This window comes from Cygnus atratus, chromosome 9 (genome assembly GCF_013377495.2).
Source record: "Cygnus atratus isolate AKBS03 ecotype Queensland, Australia chromosome 9, CAtr_DNAZoo_HiC_assembly, whole genome shotgun sequence".
NCBI classification, from domain to species: Eukaryota; Metazoa; Chordata; class Aves; order Anseriformes; family Anatidae; genus Cygnus; species Cygnus atratus.
This window is the reverse complement of record NC_066370.1, coordinates 11590828-11612769: the sequence shown is the minus strand read 5'-3', so window position 1 is coordinate 11612769 and position 21942 is coordinate 11590828. Positions and strand designations below refer to the sequence as shown.

Here is a 21942-nt window from a genome sequence, read left to right as displayed (position 1 = left end):
TGCCCCAGCCCTGCGTGGGGAGGGTGCTGGGGACCCGTGCTGGGTGCTGGGCTGCGTGGGAGCGTGTGCGTGTCGTACGCACGCCCTGCAGCCGCTGTGGGGGCTGCCAGCACCCGCACAGCCCTCCTGCGTGCGTAGGCGCAGCGTACACGCGGCGGGGTGGCGACGGTGACTGCATCAGGGAGACTGGGGCCGGGGTCTGCCAAGTGCCACCTGCAGCATCCAGAGGCCGCTCCCGTTTGGGGATGCCAGGGGACATCCGTCTGTCTGTCTGTCCCTCCGGTGGCACCCTGTCCCAGCAGGGTGCTCGGGGACGGCACAGATGGCCGCAGGAGCACGTGGGCTTGCCCTGGCGCTGCCCGTGGGCTCTGGGGCTGCTGCAGGGTGACGCTCACCTGGCGGGGCAGGGAAGGTTGAGGAGACCCCCTCCTGCTGCCTGGGCGGAGGCAGGCGAGCTGCTCTGCCCTGCCAGGCCTGACCACGGACACCTTTCAGGCCCCAGGAGAGCAGAGAGGCTGCTCCGAGACCTGCCGCCTCCGCAGGGGTCCTGCAGAGAGGGCAGAGTTCAGGGAGGAAGGTCTGGGGCTGCAGAGGGCTTTCTGCAACATCCCTAAAGCGGGTAAACCTCGGGATTGCCCTGCTGAGCTCTTTTGGGCTCCTGATTTGGGGGCCGTGCCAGCAGGAGCAATCGGGGGAACGCGAGTGACGATGCAGAGCTTGGTGTCAAAGCCCCGCGTGGCACGGGAAATGGCCACCGTGCCCGCTGGGGAATTTCCTACGTGAAATTTCTGTCCCACGGCGCGGGCCTTGAGCTGAACGCTGATGGTCACCGGGCTCTGCTGGGCTCCCCCCGTCCCCCGAGCAGCCCCAGGGCAGAGCCGTTGCGCTGCGCTGCTCCTCCTCCCTCCCTGCGCGCCCCGTCCCACGCAGCGGGCGCCGCAGGGCGCGTGTCGGCACCGGCCTTGTACGGACGACGCTTTCTGACGTTTCGTTTCTCTGTGTGTGTACGTGTGTGTGTTTGTCCTGGGTTGCCTTCTACTTATAGCATTTCGTTCGGAAATGACACTAGGTATTTTGCGCGTACTCGCTCGGTCTGGTCCCTCCTGCTTTTCTCTCTTTCTCCTTCGCCTCGTTCCTTTGCTTTTTGCTCTCTTCCCCCCTTCCCCTTACTCTCCTCTTCTCTGATATCCTCCTCCCTTGGGAGCTCTCTCTTCTCAAGTGGTCTGTGTCTGAAAAGCGATCCTTCGCCTCGACTCTGTCTCATGTGGTTTCCACGTACGCGACGCCTTCCAGAGCGCGACTCGCTCTTGTGCAGCGTGCTGTCCCGAGCAGGGGCGGTGGCAGCGTGTCCCCGGGCGCAGCCAAAGCCCCGCTCCCGGCCCCGGCACAGCCCTGGCTCTCGCCGCGTTGCTGCTTGCCCCCCCGGACGTGGTTTTGCCGTGCCGCCGTTGTGCCACGGCTTCCTGAGGGTGCTCATGCAGGAACCGGGGCTGGGGCAGCCCCGGGCCCGTTGTGACCGTGGGTGGCCGGAGCCGGGGGGCTCCAGCAGCAGGGGGGTGACGCTGCGGTCCCCAGTGCTCTTGACCCTGAGACACCTCCTGCTTCCCCCCCCCGTCCTCCCACCCCAAAAGTGCAGCCGCTGCTCTGCACCGTCCTTTGTGGGGTCCCACCAGTGCTCACCCTGCTGGCTCCTGCCCGGCCGCCCCAGTGCAGAGGCGGGGAGGTGGAAAACGCAGCGAGGGGAGCGGGGCGGCCAGCAGGGACGTTGTGGGCAGCAGCCAGGGCGCAGCAAGAGCAGGGGAAGGCAGCCCCACGGGCACCGAATGCTGGTCCCCAGGTCCCACAGGCTGGGGGGGGGGGCTGCCCCCGCTGAGCTGCTCCCCGCTGTGCTGAGCATCTCCCCCCTTCCTGCTCCAGCCGTCGTCACCCAAGTGGTGACGGCCGTTCCCGGGGTGCCAGGATGGGTGGCAGGGCCCTGGCCCCGGTGTGCTGGGGGTGACAGCTCACCTCGAGCACTGGGGACACATTCCCTCCTCTGTCCCTCTGTCCCCACCTCCCCGCCTTGCCCCGCACCCCAGCTGAGCCCCCCACTCCACCCCAAACCCCTGCGCCCGCTCCCGTTGCGTGGGCGCCGTGTCCCCCTCCCGCTGCACCCATCCTGCCTCGGCTTTGCCTTGAGCCTGCATCCCCCGGAGTGGCTGTCCCCAAACGTCCCGTGCATGCCCGTGTGTCCCCGCAGGCCTGCCGCAGTGCTGCCGGGGGTGTGCCGTCTCCTCGCTCGCTGGCCCGAGTTTCGGGGGGGTCGTTTCAGCGGCTCTGCTTTTTCTCGGCAGGACTTTCTACCAGTTTGAGACGGCGTGGGACAGCTCCATGCACAACTCCCTGCTGCTCAACCGCGTCACCCCGTACCGGGAGAAAATCTACATCACCCTTTCCGCATACATTGAGGCAAGGATCTGGCTCCGTGCAGCTGGAATGCAAACAAGGGCTGGTGTTTCGCCCACTGTCGGGGTGCCACTGGGGTTTACCCTCCCCCCCCTTGACTGACACTGATGCTCCTCTGCTCTCCTCTCTCCCCACCCTGCTGCAGATGGAGAACTGCACCCAGCCCGCCGTCATCACCAAAGATTTCTGCATGGTTTTCTACTCCCGCGACGCCAAGCTCCCTGCCTCCCGCTCCATCCGCAACCTCTTCGGCAGCGGCAGCCTGCGGGCTTCGGAGAGGTACCCTCACCCTCCTGGGTTTTTTGGGGGGAGGATTGGGGGGAAGCAATGCCGCCAGCACCCGCGGGACGGGAGCTGCCCTGGAGCAGCGTGTGGGGAACACCCTCGGGGTGTGGGGACGGGGCACACAGCCAGGTGACACCTCCCTCCGCTTTCAGCAACCGCGTGACGGGCGTCTACGAGCTGAGCCTGTGCCGTGTGGCGGATGCCGGCAGTCCAGGTGGGTGCCCTGCTTCTGCCTTCAAACGCTGCGGGGCTGCGGTACGAGCTGCGGAGCCGTGCGTCCATCCCCCCCCCATCCCCGTGTCTGTCCCCTGAGCCGTGCGTCTGTCCCCACAGGCATGCAGAGGCGTCGCCGGCGTGTGCTGGACACCTCCGTAGCCTACGTCAGGGGAGAGGAGAACCTGGCCGGCTGGCGGCCCCGCAGCGACAGCCTCATCCTCGACCATCAGTGGGAGCTGGAGAAACTCAGCCTCCTGCAAGAAGTAAGGGCTGGGAAGGGCCGCGCCGGGCTGAGGCCGCGCTTTGCAGCAGTGGGCGCCGAATGCACCCGGCGCTCCCCACCCCGGTGTCCCGGCTGGGGGGCACGGGGCTGCGCTCGGCTCTGTCCCCACTGCGCCGCTGCTAGCCGGGTGCCAGCAGACCCACAGCTAACGAGCGGCTGGGTTAACGAGGCGTGGGAAGCGCGTTCTCCTAAAGGATGCCCCCGAGCCGGGTGTGGGGAGGCCTGGCACTGAGCGGGGCTGCCCTTGCCCAGGTGGAGAAGACCAGGCACTACCTGCTGCTGCGTGAGAAGCTGGAGACCACCCAGCGGCTGGGCCTGGAGAGCCTGTCCCCGTGCTCCAGCGAGGACTCCGAGTCTCGAAGCACCTCCTGCGTCTCCTCCCCGCTGTCTGCCGACGGGGCCCCAGAGGGACGGAGCTCTCTGCCCGAGACCCCCAGCGAGAGGCAGAAGGAGCTGGCTGTGAAGGTAGCGCCCCGGAGCCGGGGAGGGGTCCCGGGTGGCGGCAGTAACGCAGCGAGGAAGGTGGCGGGGTGGAGGAAGGTGCCTCCTGCCCCACCATCCTCCCTGTCCGCCCGCAGTGCCTGCGCCTGCTCACGCACACCTTCAACCGCGAGTACAGCCACAGCCACGTCTGCATCAGCGCCAGCGAGAGCAAGGTACCGGGGCGGCGAGGGAAACTTTGGGGTCTGTGGGGCTGGCAAGGGTCGGGAGGGATGCGTGGGGACTTGGGCTGGCAGGGCACGGGTGGGTGGCCCTGCTGCCACCCTCTGCTCGCCCGGATGCTCTCAGAGCACCGATATGCATGTTCCTCTCCCTGCCCCGGCCAGAGCTGTGCCCGGCTTCGGGCAGAGACTCCAGTCCACACCTCCGCTCCTCCACAGCTGTCTGAAATGTCTGTGACCCTGATGAGAGATCCCTCCATGTCAGCTCTCGGGGTCACCACCCTCACCCCCTCCTCAACCTGCCCATCGCTGGTGGAAGGACGCTACAATGCCGTGGAAGTCAGGTATGAGGGTGGGCAGGAGGTCGGGCCGACTCCCCGTTGTCCACCGAGCAGGGTGGCCGTACCCCTCAGACGCGGTCGTGGCTGCTGGGTGTCCTCCGTCCTGCACTCCTCCTCCAACCCCATTCTCTCCTTCCCACCCAGAGCCCTGCAGGTCTCCCCTAGGGTGGAGAGCCCTGACCTGGAGCCTGTGGTGGAAGGGGAGCAGAAGAAGTCCCCAGCCCGCCGGCCTGAGGAAGAGAAGGAGCCCCAGCGTCTGCTGGTGCCCGACATTCAGGAGATCCGGGTCAGGTAGGAGCCACTGGGGAGGCCAGGAGAGGACCCCTACAGGGGCAGGGGGAGCAGCTGGTGCTTTTGGGCAGGGCGGACAGCGCCCCAGCGCAGCCACCTCCTCACTGTCCCCCCTCTGCAGCCCCATCGTCTCCAAAAAGGGCTACCTGCACTTCCTGGAGCCCCACACCAACGGGTGGGTGAAGCGCTTCGTGGTGGTCAGGCGCCCGTACGTCTACATCTACAACTCGGACAAGGACTCGGTGGAGAGGGCCATACTCAACCTCTCCAAGGCCCAAGTGGAGTACAGCGAGGACCAGCAGGCCATGCTGAAGGTGGGTGCAGCCCCTGCGGGGAGGGGGGAGCCTCCGCGCCGTGGGGCGAGGGGCTGACCCCCGGCTCTCCCCCAGCAGACCCCCAACACCTTCGCGGTGTGCACGGAGCACCGGGGCATCCTGCTGCAGGCAAGCAGTGACAAGGACATGCACGACTGGCTCTACGCCTTCAACCCCCTCCTGGCTGGGTCCATAAGGTAAGAGGGTGTGTGGAAGCCCCCGACATGGGGGGCAGGTCCATGCTTCAGTGGAGGGTCTGCGGTGCCAGGGGGGTTGGTAGTTGCTGTCCCCGTGTTGTCCTCAGGCTGGTGAGCTGCTGTCCTTGTTGGCCAAGCACAGAGAGCACCTCCCGAGCCCATCTGGGACAGGCTCTCAGCAGGCAGAGTTTGGATCGTGTTAATTTTGATTTCAGCTCTGCCCCCTTGGAGTTGCGAGGGGTCGTTCCTCCCCGCTTAACTGAGAGCCAGATCCTGGCTGGTACAGAGACTGAGCTCAAAGCAATGCCCACACGCAGCGCACTGAGCCTTTGCTCTTCTTGAGATCATCTCAAAAACTTGTTGAGATCATCTCAAGCTGCAGGAGCAGGGGAATAGGAATAAATGCACAGAAATTCACGAGCTCTGGCAAAAGAGTGCTGCTGTTAACCCCCTGCCCTGCTGGCTCTGGCTGGATTCAAGCACCAGCCTGCACCCAGGGGACCCCAAATCTCCCTTTCCACATCTCTGACTTCTTTTGTTTCTCGGTTTCCGAATCAGATCCAAGCTGTCCAGAAGGAGAACAGCCCAGATGAGAATCTAACCTGAAAAACACCCTCCACCTCATCCGTCTGCCAGCAGGATCAAGATAGCTGATTCTGCCTCAAGAGTCCCCATGTTAACGTCCGATCTCTCACACCATCTGCTGCCCCAGCTGCCTGCTCCATGGAAGGATCTGTCTCGATTTACACCTTCACGGGGGAAACTCATTTCTGTTCGTAGCTGCAAATGCCCGGTCCCGCCTGGGCAGGATTTCTCGTGTGCATGTGATCTTCTGCCCATCCCCTCATGGGTGACCGTCATGTCACACAACCTGTAATGCTCCAGAAAGGTTCCTTTCGGAGGGGAGGGAGCAAGGAGGGTAGATTGGGTTAAAAGCTGGTCTTTGATCTACAGAGGTAGGCGTCTTGTAAAGCTCAGAGGTGAGAAATCAGGAGGAATTGCTTCCACGTGAAGGGAAAGCAGTAGTTTAGGTATGGGGATTTCCTAATTTATTGTGTCGACAAAAGATGGCAGGGCAAAATCAGGTGTCAGTAGTTTAAGATTATATTTATAAAGTATTTATTTCTATTTACGTCATAAAATCCCACACGCTGGGTCCCGGCCCCCGGACAACGCCTTCCCTGGGCTGGGGAGAGCCTTGGTGGCGGGCTGGTGCCAGGGCCACCGCGGCCCCTCTCCCAGGGACACCTCTCCCGGGAGAGGGGACCGAGCGCGGCGGGCCTGTCCCCTGCGGTGCAGACGTGCCCGGTGACTGCAGTGTGCTCGCCCTCGCCCATCGTCCTTCCCCTGACCCTCCGCTTTGCCCCCCCCAGTGCTTAAACTACTTTTCCCAGGAGCGGTGACCGGCCAAGGCACCACGTCTTCCCAAGCGAGGCAATTCCTCCCTGCCCCATCTACCTCTGGAGGGGGACGCATGCCAATTTCGGTGGCCAGGGCTCCCACGTCCACAAGGACAAGCCAACCTCCCCCAAGCAGCCCAGTGGGACGGTTGTGTGTCAGTGTGGGCGTGTGCTGAGGACAAGTGTTTTGGCTCCTTCTTCTGCCCCGGGCCTGAAATTCAGCCCACGTTGGCCGGCCGTGCTGCTGCCCCCTCCCTGGGGCCTCCTGCCAGGCAGCCGGGGAGCACGGCGGGCGGGCTGGCTGCTCTCAAAACCGTGCGAGAAAGACCCCCGGGAACTGGGGTTGGGAGCAGCCAGCCCAGCCACGGGGCCCCTCGCTGCCCTCGCCCCCAAGGGCTCTGCTGTCCCCTCCTGCAGGAAGAGCGGGGCTGAGGCAGAGGAGCGGGCAGCGCAGAGACCAGCGTGGGGCACTGGGCTGGGTTCGCTGGGGATGAGAGGGGCCGGGGCTTCTCACTTTTGTAGCTGACGTTTTCGTAGCCCTCTCCCCCCTGTTCCAGAAGTGCAATCTCACCTTCCTCCCCCCGCCTCCGTAGATGACTCCATCTGCTGCAGCACAAGAGCCGTGCTGGCGGGGGGCTCCCCAAGACAGAGGTGGCTCCGCCGCTGACGGCGGCCTCCTCCTCCCCAGCAGAGCACCCGGCCGCCGCCACCCCTGCTCGGCGTCCCTCCTCGCTCCGTCTCCATTTGTTGGTCGTTTCACCAAGCGGGGGTGCTTCAGTTCAGGGTTTCCCGCGGGCAGCCCACGCAGCTCCGGGCAGGAAGGCAGGCGTCTTCCCCCACACATCCCCGGGCCCCCGCCGGGCCCCGCTTTGCCGTCACGCATTCACAGCCGACCTTAATTTGCACAGCACGGCCGAGCCTCGGCCCCACCGCGCGTCCCCACGCTGTCCCTTGTGTGTGTCGGGGCCGAGGCCGTCCCTCCATGCCGTTTGCTCCTTTGTAAGCTGGCGAGGACACGGAGGACGGGGGCGGCTGGGGACGGGGACAGCCGTGCTTGGGGGGCGGCCAGTCCCTCGTGCCCTCGGGCAGAAGCTCCCCGTTTGACCGTTTTCCTCGTCCTGGATTTTGGCAAAACTCCTGCCCAGGGGGCAAGGAGGAGGAGGAGGAGGCTCCTCCGGGGTGAAGGCAGCTCCCGGCGGAGCCCTCCCCACGGGGACGGGCCCGGTGTCTGCCAGCGACCAGACACGGGGCCGGGGGCCCTGTGGGGCCGCGGTCCCGGTCCCCCCGCGGCGTGCCTGAGGCCAGCCAACCTGCAGAGCACGCGGCGGGGCCCGGAGTGCCGCCCTCCTCCCAGCAAGGCCCGAGGTGTGAGGCGGCCTCCGCCCCCCAGCCCCAGGCCCCCATGGGACGGGAGCCGTGTCCTGGCCCTGGCCCCCGTCCTGTGCCCCCACCCCATGCCCCCACACCCCCGTGTTGGAGCTTCGGGTCCCGGCCGCCCGTGTGCGCCAGGCTTGTTCGGTTCTGAAATAAATGTGGCATTGACGCAGCCGCCTGAGCATCCTTCACTGGGGGGCTGGGGAGTGATCTGTTACGGGGACGGGGGGAACGATCCCTTACTGTGGGGTCAGGGGGAGGTATCCTTTATTGAGGGGTTGGGAGGAGCGATCCTTTACTGGGGTGCCAGGGAGCGATCCTTTATTGGGGTGTCAGGGGGAGTGAAGCTTTACTGGGGTGTCAGGAGGGGTGATCCTTTATTGAGGGATTAAGGGGAGCAATCCTTTATTGTAGGGCCGGTCCTCTTCAATGTTTTTATAAACGATTTGGATGTAGGACTAGAAGGTGTTTTGAGCAAATTTGCCGACGACACCAAACCTGGAGGAGTTGTAGACTCTGCTGAGGGTGGAAAGGCCTTGCAGAGAGATCTGGACAGGTTGGAGAGCTGGGCGATCACCAACCGCATGAAGTTTAACAAAGGCAAGTGCTGGGTCCTGCACCTGGGAGGGGGAAACCCTGGCTATGCATACAGACTGGGCAACGAGACGCTGGAGAGCAGCCCCGCAGAGAGGGATCTGGGGGTTGTGGTTGACAGCAAGTTGAATATGAGCCCGCAGTGTGCCCTGGCAGCCAGGAGGGCCAACCGTACCCTGGGGTGCATCAAGCACGGCATTGCCAGTCGATCGAGGGAGGTGATTGTCCCGCTCTGCTCTGCGCTGGTGCGGCCTCACCTTGAGCACTGTGTGCAGTTCTGGGCAGCGCAGTACAAAAAGGACATTAAACTGTTGGAGGGTGTCCAGAGGAGGGCTACAAGGATGGTGAAGGGCCTAGAGGGGAAGACGTATGAGGAGCGGCTGAGGTCACTTGGCCTGTTCAGCCTGGAAAAGAGGAGGCTGAGGGGAGACCTCATCGCGGTCTACAGCTTCCTCACGAGGGGGAGCGGAGGGGAAGGCGCCGATCTATTCTCCTTAGTGACCAGTGACAGGACCCACGCGAATGGTGTCAAGCTGAGGCAGGGGAGGCTCAGGCTGGACATCAGGAAGAGGTTCTTCACTGAGAGGGTGGTCGCGCACTGGAAGAGGCTCCCCAGGGAAGTAGTCACGGCACCGAGCCTGTTGGAGTCTAAGAAGCGTTTGGACTGTGCACTTAGTCGCATGGTCTAAAATTTTGGGTAGACCTGTGTGGAGCCAGGAGCTGGGCTCGATGATCCTTGTGGGTCCCTTCCAACTTGGGATATTCTATGATTCTAAGATTGTGGGGTCGGGGGAGCAATCCTTTATTGTGGGGAGCAGTCTGTTATGGGGTTGGGGGGAGTGACCCATTATGGGAGGTCAGGGGGAGCGATCCCTTACTGTGGGGGTCAGGGGGAGGGATCCTTTATTGGGGGGAGCGATCCCTTATGGGGTTGGGGGGACTGATCCTTTACTGGGGCTCAGGGGGAGGGATCCCTTATTGGGGGGCTGAGGGGATCGATCCGTCGTTGCGGTGCCGGGGGGACCGACCCTCACGGGACCGCCGTTCCTGGGGGGGGGGGGGGGGGGGGCGCTCCGCGGGCCCGCAGCGGCCGCCGCTCCCTCAGGGCGCCGCCAGGGGGCGCTGCGCCTCGGCCCCGCCCCCTCGGCAGCGCGGAGCGGGGCGGCGGAGGGGAAGAGTTCCGCTCCCCGCCGAGCCGCGCGCGGGGGCGGGCTTCCGGCCTCGCCGCCGCAGCCCATTGGGCGGCGGGCGGCTCTGGCCCCGCCCCGCGGGGGTGATTGGCAGGGGCGGGGGCGCGGCGGCGGCGGCGGCAGCGGATGGACCTGTTCGGGGACCTGCCCGAGCCCGGCGGGGCGGCGGGGGGTGAGGGGCGGGGGGGGGGGGGTGGGGGCCGGGAGGGGCCTGGGGGGGGAGGGGGGGAGGACCGGGGGACCGGGGGACCGGGGGACCGGGGGGGGGGGGTGCACCGGGGCCCGGCTGAGGCCTGGCAGGCCGTCCCCGCGAGGCGGCGGCGGGCCGTGCCGAGCCCCTGGCGGTGCCTTGCAGGGAAGGAGGCCCCGGGCGGGCCGCGGCTCTTCGACGACCTCCCGCCGGCCGGCAGCGCCGAGGCAGGTAGGGCCGTGCCCCCCCCCCGCCCCCCTTCCCCGTCCCCGGTCCCCGCGCCCCTGTGCGGCGCTGAGCCCGGTTCCGTGTCGCCCCGCAGGCGCGGGGGGCTCGCTGCTCTTCGACGACCTCCCGCCGGCCGGCAGCGGCGACCCGGGTAAGCGGGGGCTTCGCCTCGCCGCGGTGCTTCCCACCGCAGGGCCCCGGCGTGGGGCCGGGAGCGGGGCCGTAACCCGGGGCCCGTCCCGGCCGTGTGCCCGCCTCGCCCAAAGCGGGGCCGCAGCCCGGGACGGATCCGCACGGGCCTGCCGCCCGGGGCGCTGGCTCTGCCGGGTGGGCCCCCATCGCCCGCGGCTGGAAGCTCGCCGCCTGGGGAGCGCCGTGCGCTCGCCGAGCGTGGGGGCAGCGCCGGCCCCTGGCCCTCGCTGCTTTTCCTCCGCAGGCGCAACCTGCCTCCTCCTCCCCGCCCGTGAGCTCCTGCAGGGCCGGGCCTCGGGCAGGGGAGGCGTTCTGCTAGCACCTGGGAGGAGGCCAGATAAACCAAGAGCTGCACCGCGTGGGAACGAGCCCCTGGAGGGAAAAGGCTGGGGTTCTGGTGCCCTGGGAATCCTCCGACAGTTGGTAGCTTTAATTTGTAACCTGCCTCCTGAAACCCGTGACAAATCCGTGGCGCACCTTCAGAGTAACAGAACGTGCTTCCTTGCGTTGCTGTGGCTACGATTTATAGAAACAAATAGTAATAGTTAAAAGCGAGCAGTGCTCCGATCTGGAACGCTACTGCAGTTAGTCGCTCAGGAAGTTGAAGGCTCGGTGGGGAGAATCAACAGCCTGCCGGCCAGCCGGGGCTGTACCGTACCTGGGGGAGGGTGGCACAATGCGGGGAGCCCAGCGCAGCGCGTGCCAGGTTAGGTGCTGCTGCGCGCTGCCTGGCGTGTGCTCACCTCTGTGGTCGGTTGGTCAAAACGGTTGTAACTCCGCTCACCTCATGCTGTGGGAGCGCGCAAGTCCGTGCTCCTGAGAGGAGTGCTTCAGTGTAGAAGGATGTGCTGAACTCGGTAAGTAAAATCGAGCTGGAAGTCTTCAGCTCCCTGTGCTTTTCTTCTGTTTCAGCCTCCAGCGCTGCCGAGCAGGTCTCAGCAGGGAGCCAGGTGAAAGGGGAGAAGAGGAAGTCCTTGGAGGAGGAAGAGAAGAATGGCAGGGAAGAACTTGTGGAAAAGAAAGTTTGTAAAGGTTTTCAGACAGTTTGAAAACAAATGTACTCGATTTGTGCTTTTGTCGTTGGGCTGAGTAAGTCCAGACCGAAGCTGAGCTTTGGCTCTTCAGTCTGCTTGCACTTGCAGCCTCTCGTGGGGGGGGAGCAAGCTGCTGTCGGGGGAGCCCCTCAAGCTCCCTGGCACGCTGCCTCCCTCACCTGGGCCTCCCTTCCAGTCCTAACGGAGTGGCAGAAGCTGGGCAGGCGGCGTGCCTTGGCATCCCCAGGAGAAAGGCCTGTGCTGCCAGCAGGGGGACTGGGTATGAAGCCTCTGGAAGGCTTGAGCCACAGCAGCTGTTTTTTCCAGATCCCCAGATCTCTCCCGAGTGGCTGCTAAGAAAGCCAGAGAGAGAGAAACTTGCCTCGGCATATAACGCGTTTGACTTCAGTGCAGGTGCCCACGTGTTATGTTCAGCTTTGGGGAAAAAGATGTGCTCAGTGAAAGGGAAATGGCACGTTCTGGAAACAGCAGACTTTGCATTCCTTCCCTAGCCTCCCTCTTTAAAGCTGTGCTTTGTTTCACCGGCGGTTTCAGTGGTGCCGCGTGCTCCCCTCCGTTTGATAGGAGCACCCTCCGACGCCCAGCAGTACTGCTTGGGTACAGCTGCCCCCCAAAACGGGGGCAAGCTGCTGAGCTTGGGAGCACTTAAACTCACGTTACAAAATCCACCCTGTTCGGCAGGAGGTGCCAGCTGTACTGTTGCAGGGCCGACAGCTGTGCTTGGGGATGCTTGTGAGAGCTGAAGAGCGATCGCCGATCTGTTGGTTTGAGCCGAGGCGATGAGGGAGTTTGATCTGTTTGTGTCTGCTTTGTCCCTCCGTAGAGTCAGTGGGCATCCTCGGACTGAAGGGTTACGTGGCGGAGAGGAAAGGTGAAAGGGAAGACATGCAGGACGCCCACGTCATCCTGAACGATATCACGGAGGAGTGTCAGCCGCTGCCCTCCCAAATGTAAGTGAGCTCTGCCCGCCGAGGCCAGGGGACGGAGCTGCAGGTGGCAGCCGTCGTGGGGGTGAAGGAGCTCCAGCTTGCCTCCGCGAAGCCTGCCGCGCGATCTTTTGTTTGGAGCAGCTGGTGCTCCTGAGTACAGCCTGCTTCGTGTTGTACGTCTTGGGCCCGTTATTGGGAGAGCGGGGTCAGATCGTTAGCCGTGTTCCTGGGTGAGTCAGGGGACTCGATGATGTGTAAATACCTCTGATGCTCAGGGAACTCAGTCACTGAGTTTGTAAGAACTCTGGATATCGAGCTTCTGTTACCCAAATGAAGTGCGGATGTTTCAGGACCCTCAGTTTGATTGTAGGCACGGCAGTTGTTGCCTTGGGGATTTTTACAGCGTGTGAAAACCCCAACTGTGGCAATGGAGAATGCTTGAAGAGGACACAACAGATGTTCTCTCATCTGAAAAGTTAAAATCTCTTAGTGAATTAAATATCAGTATCAATTCAGTCCCACCTTCTGGCTAAGAGCCCTTCTCAGCCCGTTTCTGCTGCCGCTTGCTCCCTCACAGCACGCGCGTCTCGTACTTCGCTGTTTTTGATGGCCACGGGGGAGTCCGAGCCTCAAAATTTGCGGCACAGAACCTGCACCTCAACCTCATCAAGAAGTTTCCGAAAGGTGAGAGGGCTGGAACAAGGGCTCTGGGACGACAGTCACCTTTTGTGCTGTGAAACTCTGGCTGCTGCTTAAGCAAATGGATTCGTCGGGGTATAGCTCTGCAGTTTCCATTCCTCATTCCAAGTTGACTTGTGTGCACAGAGACCGCGCTGTCTCCTGGGGAGGAGGGCTGGAAGCCGTTTTGGCACGAGGGTGCGAGCAGCCAAGAGCAAACCACTAAGCAAGCACAAGATGTGCTGTTGCCAGGCTTGGCAGCGCTGCTTTGTGAGAAAAGGAAGAGTAAAAATACCCGCCCAGGGGAGAGGGGTGCGCCATTAATTCTCCGTACGTGTTCCCAGTCAGACTTTTTGTAGCGTGAGCCTGCCGTGTGCTCCAGCTGCTCTGCGCAGATCTGTGCGCTGCGTTGCCAAACTGCCTGCTGGGTGAGGGGAGAGGTGGGTGTCGGGTGTGTTTTAGCAGGACTTCAGTTGCTGTTTTCCCTGTCTGGCAGGTGAGGTGGTCAGCGTGGAGAAGACAGTGAAGAGATGCCTTCTGGACACCTTCAAACATACAGACGAAGAGTTTCTAAAGCAGGCATCCAGCCAGTAAGTGCGAGTGCTTCCCGTGCGTTTGTGTTCCTTAGCTTGTGGCTCGCAGGCCTCGGCTCTGAGCGGGTCAGAGGAAGCCTCGAGTCGTGGCTCTGCTTCGGGGAAGCGCCGTGAAGCTGAGCTGTGACTGCCAGCTGAGTGCCTGCTCGAGCTACGTCACAGCACACGCTAGGCTTCCTCTGCAGCAAGAGGTCTGTGGGACCCCGTAGGCTAAAATACATGTTAATGGCAAAGGAAGGAACCAACCCATGACCCGAGAACCCACCTCTGTCCGTACCAGAGCATCCTGTTCGCCTTCTTTGTAAAGACAGCGTGTTGCTGAAGTGACGCATCCTGTCCTGCATGAGCTGGGGTCTCTGTATTGACAACATGAAAGGGGGTTTGTAGAGCAGAACGTTAAAGGAAGGTGCACACAGCAGCTTGCAGAGGCACTTTTCCTGGTAGTATGTGCTCACCAGGCTGGAATCTGCTTGTTTTTAATGCCCTGTGTTGAAAGATTTCTTTCTCTCAATTTAAGATTAAATCTTGCTTTTTTTTTTTTCCACCTCTTTTTGAGGACGGATGATTTGATGAGAAAACGTCCCTCATCTTAAGCTGGTTTCTAACTAACTATTTCTAAAACAAAGTTGAGAAGTGCAGGCTGGCATTTATCCCATAGAAAGTATTTGCTATCTGCCAGCTGGGTTTTGAGTGTAACCCCCCTTACCTTCTCTGTCTCTGCTGGACTGACACATTAACCGTGGTTTATGACTAAGGAAGATACAGATTGTGCTTGAAATAAAATCACTTTGTCACCAGTCCTTTAAACTTTTCATCTGTTTCATAGCGGCACCTCTAACACATCTGGAAAGGCTGTTGGTGCATCTCATTCTGATTCAATTTTCAATAAATTAAAAACTGGCTCTGTTTCTTAAGCCTAATTGGATTTTTTTTAAAAAAGTTTGGCCAGGCAGATGGAAAAAGCTCCTTTGAGTCTGTTACAACGGTGTCAATTCCCAAACCAGCCTGTTTGGTCAGACACATGACAAAGCTGCTGCAAAGGATTTCTGCGTGGCAACAGCTGTGTTGCTGAACACCTACAATTCGTGCCATCTGCACCTTCCAAATCAGGAGAAACTGGACAAAATATGTCTAGGAACCTCTCAAAGCTAGTCGCAATACAGAACGGTGCCTTAGCTGGGTGTCATTATGGGAAGGGCTGGTGTGGCAGCTGTAATCTAAGAAACGCTTCTCAGCTCACCTGGAGCTCTAGAGATGCAAGCTGAACTACGGCACGTGGAACGTGGGGAGCGACCGATGGCACCTCTGGGGCGAGGGCTGGATTGAGCAGGGAGTGTGCTGTGAGAAAAGGGAGGGAAATAAAGGCAGAAAGGAAGGCGACTTGGCTGGGCCCTGGCTGTTCTGTCTCTTCGCTGCAAAGAAGGAGCCTTCTCAGGAGGCGATGGGGATTCTCACCTGCTCACAGCGCTGCAGCTTCTGGGCTTGTGTCGGTGCTGAGCCTGCTGCAGCCAAAGATGAGCTTTGTTGGCAGTTGAGCGTGAGGAAGGGGTGGTGTGGGGATGCATTCAGAAGGTGGTGGTCTGCGTAGCTCCTCCGTCCTTAACCAGCCTGCTCTTCACCACCTGCGGTTTCCCGAGCTGCTGGCTGCCGAGTGTCCCTGCGCGGCACTTCTTCCTTTGGTCCCCAGGAGTATTTTGTCACCAAATTCTCAAAAGCTGTTTTCCCCCTTAGTAATCTTGTTGCTCCCTTCAGGAAGCCAGCGTGGAAGGATGGCTCCACAGCGACTTGTGTCCTAGCTGTCGACAACATTCTCTACATCGCCAACCTGGGGGACAGCCGGGTAAGCGGAACGGAGAAGCCCACTGCTGGCGTCTCAGTTCCTCTGCAAGCCTCGCTAGTGCTGCAGGGCGACATCTGTTGCCTTCCTTATTGTTGGCGGGCAAGTGATACAGGGGAAACACTGCAATCCGTACGTACTCCACGCTGGAAAGATGACAGCTACCTTTCTATGTTAAAGCTGTCTTTCATTTTGGGGTGCAGAGACTTACAGCTCTCTCCCAGGAAGCTCTTCCTGCAGTTCTGTTGTTGTTTACTCACGCGGGTCTTTCGTCAGCACAGGCGATCCTGTGTCGGTACAATGAAGAGAGTCAGAAGCACACGGCCTTAAGCCTTAGCAAGGAACACAACCCCACCCAGTACGAGGAGCGCATGCGGATACAGAAAGCTGGGGGAAATGTCAGGTGAGTGCCTAAAGGTGATGAGCGAGCAAATCCAACTCCTGGTCCAACTTCAGGCCTGAGAACGGAGCTGCTGGGTCTCCGCATGGCTGCCTGCTAGTGACAGCCCAGAGGGAATCCCTTGCTGCTTGCAGGCAGCACAGTGATCTCTGAGGTGCCTTAAGGAGTCAGTAGTTTGAGATGGCTGATGGGTGCTGATTTCCCAGGGGCTTAAGACAGTGGCGGGGTGCTGTGCTGCAAAGGCAGGAACCTGTTTGAAACCCTGCCGGCGTAATACCAGCACGGATGCTCTTAAACTTAAGCTAAACAGCATTAGACTTGATTTGTAAGTTGCACTTGCTGCACGCTGTGCCACTGAGCAGAATTCATTTCCTACTTGCAGTATCAGCTCTCCCTGTCCTGTGAGAGGGTTTGAGAAAGCACAAGATCGCTCGGTGCCTGGCCTCGTGGCAGTGCCTTCCCCACTCGGTTGCCTTCATGGGCTGGGTGCACAGCCCGCAGCTGGTGTGGCTCCGCTGGGGGTTAGCTGCCGCAGTGAGGCTGTGCGGAGCAGAAGGGAAATTTTGGAGCTGTGATGGGATTATCGTAACACGGCTGTGCACGTAGGGGTGTGTGGCTGGTGCTAAGCACAGCGGCGGTGTTTGGCTTGCTGATGGTGTTCTCTCCCTTTGAAGGCTGTGTCTTGATTTAGTGACATCTGTGCCAGAGAGGGCTGGGCGCGGGTGAGGTGTCTCGGGGCCTGTTCAGCACCTGCAGAGGCAGAGTGCAGTGAGCTCAGTCCTGTCTCACTGCAACGTCTGGAGGGCCTCGTTCCTTTTGTCTCTGCAGAGCACGTGCTGCTGCTTCTGCTCAGCACTGATCCATCTCTGCACGCAGGCAGGAGATGGGCCAGTCCGTTAGCTCTCCTCAGAACTGGAGGAACAGCTCCCCAGCTGCCTGGGAGTCTCTCCACTGGTAGAGTTAAAATCGTTATAAAATCATCGTGCTTCAGTATTTTGGACCTAAGAGATCAGTAGCAAGGCGCGTGAGCATCGGATCTCTTCTGTGACGTGTCTCACTCTTGCTTTTATCTGGGGCAGGGCTGGCTGGACTATAGCCACATCTTGCTAGAGTGCACAGAAATCATCTTCTCAGGGGAGAAGATGCTCAGTCATCGGAAGGTGGAGTGTGGGAAGCTGTTTCTGTGGGGGCAGCACTCTGTTAATTAGAGAGGTTTAACACTCAAGGCTGCTTCCTAAGGTTTGTAATGCGGATTTCACAGGACTGGCTGCTGTGATGAGGTTTTTTAGTGAAGACCAAGGAGAAGCTGCTGTAGTTCTTGCTCCTTTGAACTGCCAGCAGCTGAGCCAACCTACAGGGGCTGGGGTCCTGACAGGCAGAACACAGGAGGGGCTGCCAGCTCGGTCCTGGTCTTGCCTGTTGCTGTTCTGAGCTCACATTGAAATGTGGTGTACTTGGTACCCTGCTAAAAAAACAGTCTGAATTCTAGGAGCTCACATCGCTCTTGCTTAGCTGGTTTGCTAGGCTGAGCAGTTAGGGCAGGGAGGAAGAAAACAGCTTCGAGTTCTCCTGACTTCATTTCTTCCTTTCCTCCTCCGTTTATTTGTGTAAAGGACCGGGAAGTGCGCAGAAAGAGATGGAGACTTGGAAGGAAAGGTGTGACCTCGCTGGGGTGGGATTTGTATGAGGCAGCTGAACGCCTGGTGGGGGAGAGTGCCCCGTCAGGCAGACGTGCACGCTTCGGGGGGGACTGATGTTTTCTTTCCTTGTCCAGGGACGGCAGAGTCCTCGGAGTGCTGGAGGTTTCCCGCTCCATCGGGGATGGCCAGTACAAACGCTGCGGTGTTATCTCTGTGCCAGACATCAAACGCTGCCAGCTCATGCACAATGACAGGTACGCCGTGCCCGCGCGGGGGGGTTGCCGTGCCCTGGCTCTGCTCAGCAGAGGCCCGAGCTGCACGCCCTGTGCTTTGCTGCCAGGGCTGAGGCACCCCGGACTGATCGCCCCCAAGTAAAAGCTGCTCTCGCTGCTCGTGTCCCTCTGCTCCCATTCCACACCAGTACGTGGGGGTAATGCTGCTGCTACGTTCTGCCGAGGCGCTGTGAAAGCTCCTGATGCAGAAATAGGGCTCACAGCGGTGATAACACACGCAGGCCTCAGCCTGCCTTTGTGCCCTGAATAACCTCACGTGCCAGTGTTCAGGCAGCTGGTTAAAGCTGGAATCCTCGGATCTCTGTGCTTGGATCCTGGATCCAGTCCTTGGATCTCTGATGTGTTTCTAGCAGCTGTGGTGCCCACACATACCATTATATTTAGCTCTGACTTCTGAAGTTTTGAGATGCTTTTCCCAACAAACGGCGATGATAAATTGCATTCGGGTCGGTACAACCATGAATGCTCCCAGAGGTGACCGGGTAACCCTGTGGGATCAGAGTTTTGTAGCAAGAGATCCACTGAAATATTTCTAAGGATATTCTGAGCATTAGGCTCTGAAAGTGCCTTCAGAGACTTGTGCTGCTCTTGGGGACTGGCTGTAGGTTTCCTCGTCTGGTGACTCCAGCTGCAGCTCCTGGTTAACGCAGATCCCCGTGCAGGCAGGGAGTGCACAGCGAGATGTTTCCCTCACCCTCCGGTGGGGAGCTCGGAGGCAGCTCTCCACCTCTGGGGCCTTGGCAGGACTTTCCTGTCACAGTTACGCCTCTTGCCTGAACTAAGCTGCTCACTTTTTTTTTTTTTTTTTGGAGTATTTCTAATTAAATTGTTGCTTACCACAGGAGCACCGGTTTTTAAAGGGACACGCTTAAAGTATTCAGCTGGCTGTGTTCCTCTATTTCCATGCACTAGCCACCTAGCAGGGAAAAGTTGTGAATGAAAGGGACTGAAAGCTGTACCTAGAAAAGTGATGGAGCTTTCCAGCAGGTCGCAGAGACACAGTGTGTGGTCTTGCTTAAGTGTGTGGTGTCCGTATGTCCTCCAGGGTGTGCTGATCTAGGTCTGACATGGCTTTTCTAACTCGTTAGCACGTACTCAGCTCTGTGAATGGTGAGTGTCAGAGCACCGGGGGACTCGTGGTGCCTCTGAGGGATTTTCAGATGAGCTTTATGGCGTTGTCCCTTTGGATTGAAGCATGGGTACGCATAAAATTGCATGGAGGGAGTTTGCTTTAGCTGGGGAGTCAAAGCTTCAGCCTCTAACCCGACTTTATTTGAAACCCGTCTTTATTTGATTTCCAGGTTCATCCTGATAGCATGTGATGGCCTCTTTAAAGTCTTTACGCCAGAAGAAGCTGTGAACTTCATCGTATCCTGCCTGGAGGTGAGGAGAAGGCAGCTTGGGGGCTGGGTTACTCAGCGCAGGAGGCATGAAATAGTATGTGACTTGCTCCCTCCAGGCTAATTAGCTGAACAATGAGCGAGCGGTGCAGAAACGTACTTCTGCCAGGGGCTGCTCCCTGTACTGGAGGTTGTCCTTCTTTGTTTTGCCTTTCTGTGCTCAGAAATAACCACGTGCTGGGGTGATGCACTTCGCTGGGAGCACTCGGCATTGTCTTTTCATTGTCCCGACAGGATAAGAACATCCAGGCGAGAGAAGGGAAGCTGGAAGCAGATGCCAGATACGAAGCTGCCTGTAACAGACTGGCCAACAAGGCGGTGCAGCGAGGGTCAGCAGACAACGTTACGGTCATGGTGGTCCGGATAGAGCACTGAACGACGAGGGGCAGCAGCAGGGCCCCCAGCTTGTGGCAGATGTAAAGATGGGAGAAGTTGGCGTGGGTGCGTGCGTGGCTGGGGGAGGGAGGCTCCTGCTGGGTGCTCCTCAGTGTAAATAAAGTTTTTTTTCTAATAGTTTTAGTTCACTTGGCTAGCAGTGTTTTCTGAGTGGCTGCTGTAGTGGATCGAGCTGTGGGGGAACCTTGTGTCCTGTCACCCCTCGTTCCCCCAGATGTCCTGAGAAACCAAATAAATCTGAGTGGTGGAGGTGCTGGCGAGAGCAGGCATCTTTGTGCACAGTCGGCTCCCATTCAAATGGTGCAGGTTTGTTGTTTCCTTGAGCTTTGTGTGAGGCCCAGGGAGAGTTCTGAGTGTTTAGGGCTTGGTGGGAGATCTGGTCAGATTCCCCAGCTGCCTGTTCGTGACCAGGTGTTGGCTGTGCTCCTGGTGCTGGGAAGGAAATCTTTGGTACTGGCGATGGGCTGTGAGGTTGCACCCAGCTGAGTGAACCAAGCATTGCTTGCAGAGCAGCAGCAGCAGTGTGCCTTCCCTCTGCTTGCAGAAAGCCGTGTTGGAGGTTTTTTATCCTAATTGTTGATACAGGGAAAAGTGGATGGAGCTTGTTCCTGATACCTTATATATAAGATTGGGCAAGTGTGGGTTTTTTTGTTTGTTCTTTCCTCCAAATGGACCTGCCAAGTGGAAGGTCTTTCAGAAGCACTTGGTTACTCCAGGGCTCTGAGTGCCCCCACTCCAAGACTGGGTAGCAAAATTATAGAATCCCGGAATGGTTTGGGTTGGATGGGACCTTAAAGGTCTTCTAATTCCACCGCCCTGACATGGGCAGGGACACCTCCCACTAGATGAGGTTGCTCAGAGCAACCTCACTGGCCTTGAACACCTCCAGGGATGGGGCATCCACAGCTTTTCTGGGCAGCCTGTGCCAGAACCTCACCACCCTCTCAGTGAAGACTTTCTTCATAATATCTAATCTAAATCTACCTACTAGCTTAAAGACACTCCACTCCCTGACACCGTGTCCCTCCCCAACTTTCCTGCAGCCCCCTTTAGGCACGGGCAGGCCACTATAAGGTCTTCCCGGAGCCTTCTCTTCTCTGGGCAGAACAACCCCACTTCCCTCATCCTGTCTTCATGGCAGAGGTGCTCGAGCCCCTTGCTCATCCTCATGGCCCTGTTGTGGACTCAGTAATGCTTCCATGTCTTGTGCTGGAGCCCAAGCTCGCCATTCCTGGCTCATTCTGCTCCCAGCCCTGCATGCCTGCTCCCACACGAGGCTGCACTGCTGTGAGCGCAGTGGGAATTGCCCAGGTTAGCAGTGTGCTGATGCTCCTTCTCCTGCAAGCTGAATTTGGAGAGAACGCGTGGTTTTATTCAGCCCATGGCCAAAGAAAACCTGATAACGGGTCTCGGGAGGAGAACTTGCCCTCCTCTCCTGCCTTTTAGAGAGAGTGCCGACAGCACGCCTCCAGGGAGGCACGCAGCACTTGGTGTCGTGGTACTGCCAGTAACTATTTCTGTGGAATGGATTGTATCTTAGCTTCATCGGGGCAGGGCTCAGGAGGACGTGCTGGGGGGCAGGAAGCTCTAGCGGCAGTCAGGCAGCAGCTTGCCTGCAGTTCTCGGCAGGGTGGGGTCTGCAGGGGGGTTCCTGCGAATAACTCAGCCCTGCCACTGGGCTGGGCACTGTCAAGGGACTGGGGTGAGGTGAGGGCTGGGACCACCCCGCCTTCGTGGGTGGGGGGCCGGTGCAGAAGCCTTCTATGCCCCCCTTGGGGCTGAGCAAGCTTCCAGCCCCTTCCCAGCACTGCACTTAGCCCCCCCAGTAGCTCCGGCTTCAGCAGCAGTTTTGTGCCACTGGGGAGGATGCTCGGGATGCACCGAGCGAAGCAGGGGTCCCCAACCCCGACACGCAGAGCTCCTCGTTGTGCACGTTTAATGGGTCACAAAGCAACAACCACAACACGGAACAGCTTCATGGTAAAACAACCCTGGCAGCCCGGGAGCGTGCTGCTGGGGGCCGCGTTGGCCTCCAGGGAGGTGCTGCTTCACGCTCAGCCTGGGAACAGGGCAACGAGCGCCGGAGCTGGGAAGGAGCCACCAAAGTGCAGCTTCCATGGGTGGGCAGCGGGACGGAAAGATGCGCCCCAATTCCCCTTGTCTTCTGGAAATCAAAGCCATGGGGAAAATGGGGAGGCTGCAGGCAGTGCTGCAGCCACTGGGAAGCAGTGGTGTGGTGGGTGAGCGCATCTCCCTCCAAAGACCGCAAAAAGCTTGGGGATTTCAGAGGGCAAAGAGGCAGTCCTTAGAAAACCAAACTAAATCACCAGCTGAAGTGTGGTGGGAAGGAAAAGCCTTTTCCCATGTGGTGACTGCGTGTTCCCGCCTCCCCTCCCCAGGGAGGGCCAGGTCAGGAGCCGGAGCGGTCAGCTCACCGGGTGACGGTGCTGCCGGGGCCACGAGCCCGAGTGGCTCCCTCCAGGCTGTGGCTGAGCCCACTGGCACTGCTGCGGGCCCTC

The 21942-nt window shown here is 59.8% G+C and overlaps 2 protein-coding genes across 4 annotated transcripts in view; both read left to right on the top strand.

The window, feature by feature from the left end:
* The window catches only part of KIF1A (kinesin family member 1A), a 35749-nt gene extending 29878 nt beyond the window's left edge, over positions 1 to 5871 (top strand). Inside the window, exons 38-48 of the mRNA XM_035544614.1 lie at positions 2334 to 2448; positions 2591 to 2724; positions 2883 to 2944; positions 3064 to 3209; positions 3482 to 3694; positions 3808 to 3885; positions 4111 to 4235; positions 4377 to 4523; positions 4645 to 4837; positions 4916 to 5034; positions 5593 to 5871. Of these exons, the coding sequence (XP_035400507.1) occupies positions 2334 to 2448; positions 2591 to 2724; positions 2883 to 2944; positions 3064 to 3209; positions 3482 to 3694; positions 3808 to 3885; positions 4111 to 4235; positions 4377 to 4523; positions 4645 to 4837; positions 4916 to 5034; positions 5593 to 5635 (1375 nt within the window). The 3' untranslated portion in view covers positions 5636 to 5871. The remainder of the gene's footprint in view (positions 1 to 2333; positions 2449 to 2590; positions 2725 to 2882; positions 2945 to 3063; positions 3210 to 3481; positions 3695 to 3807; positions 3886 to 4110; positions 4236 to 4376; positions 4524 to 4644; positions 4838 to 4915; positions 5035 to 5592) is intronic.
* A 3787-nt stretch (positions 5872 to 9658) lies between these two features.
* On the top strand, positions 9659 to 19551 carry ILKAP (ILK associated serine/threonine phosphatase). 3 transcript variants are annotated; one of them, XM_035545084.2, is made up of 12 exons: positions 9659 to 9764; positions 9948 to 10013; positions 10105 to 10161; positions 11115 to 11234; positions 12081 to 12207; positions 12764 to 12870; positions 13361 to 13454; positions 15210 to 15297; positions 15576 to 15697; positions 17469 to 17588; positions 18929 to 19010; positions 19262 to 19551. In XM_035545084.2, exons 1-12 carry the CDS (start codon positions 9719 to 9721, stop codon positions 19400 to 19402), a joined length of 1170 nt encoding a protein of 389 aa, XP_035400977.1. In that variant the 5' UTR covers positions 9659 to 9718; the 3' UTR covers positions 19403 to 19551. The 3 variants fall into 3 exon arrangements, with proteins under 3 accessions (XP_035400977.1, XP_035400978.1, XP_050568573.1); XM_035545085.2 differs by lacking the exon at positions 10105 to 10161; XM_050712616.1 differs by lacking the exons at positions 9948 to 10013; positions 10105 to 10161 and having other exon boundaries at positions 9690 to 9764.
* The last annotated feature ends 2391 nt before the right edge of the window (positions 19552 to 21942 follow it).

What these genes read in the sequence shown, in the direction of transcription:
- ILKAP (XM_035545084.2), top strand. Translation starts at nt 9,719, where the DNA reads ATGGACCTGTTCGGGGACCTGCCCGAGCCCGGCGGGGCGGCGGGGG. An exon ending in GGAAAAGAAAGTTTGTAAAG is followed by an intron (nt 11,235 to 12,080) that starts GTTTTCAGACAG and finishes GTCCCTCCGTAG; the next exon opens with AGTCAGTGGGCATCCTCGGA. An exon ending in CTAAAGCAGGCATCCAGCCA is followed by an intron (nt 13,455 to 15,209) that starts GTAAGTGCGAGT and finishes TGCTCCCTTCAG; the next exon opens with GAAGCCAGCGTGGAAGGATG.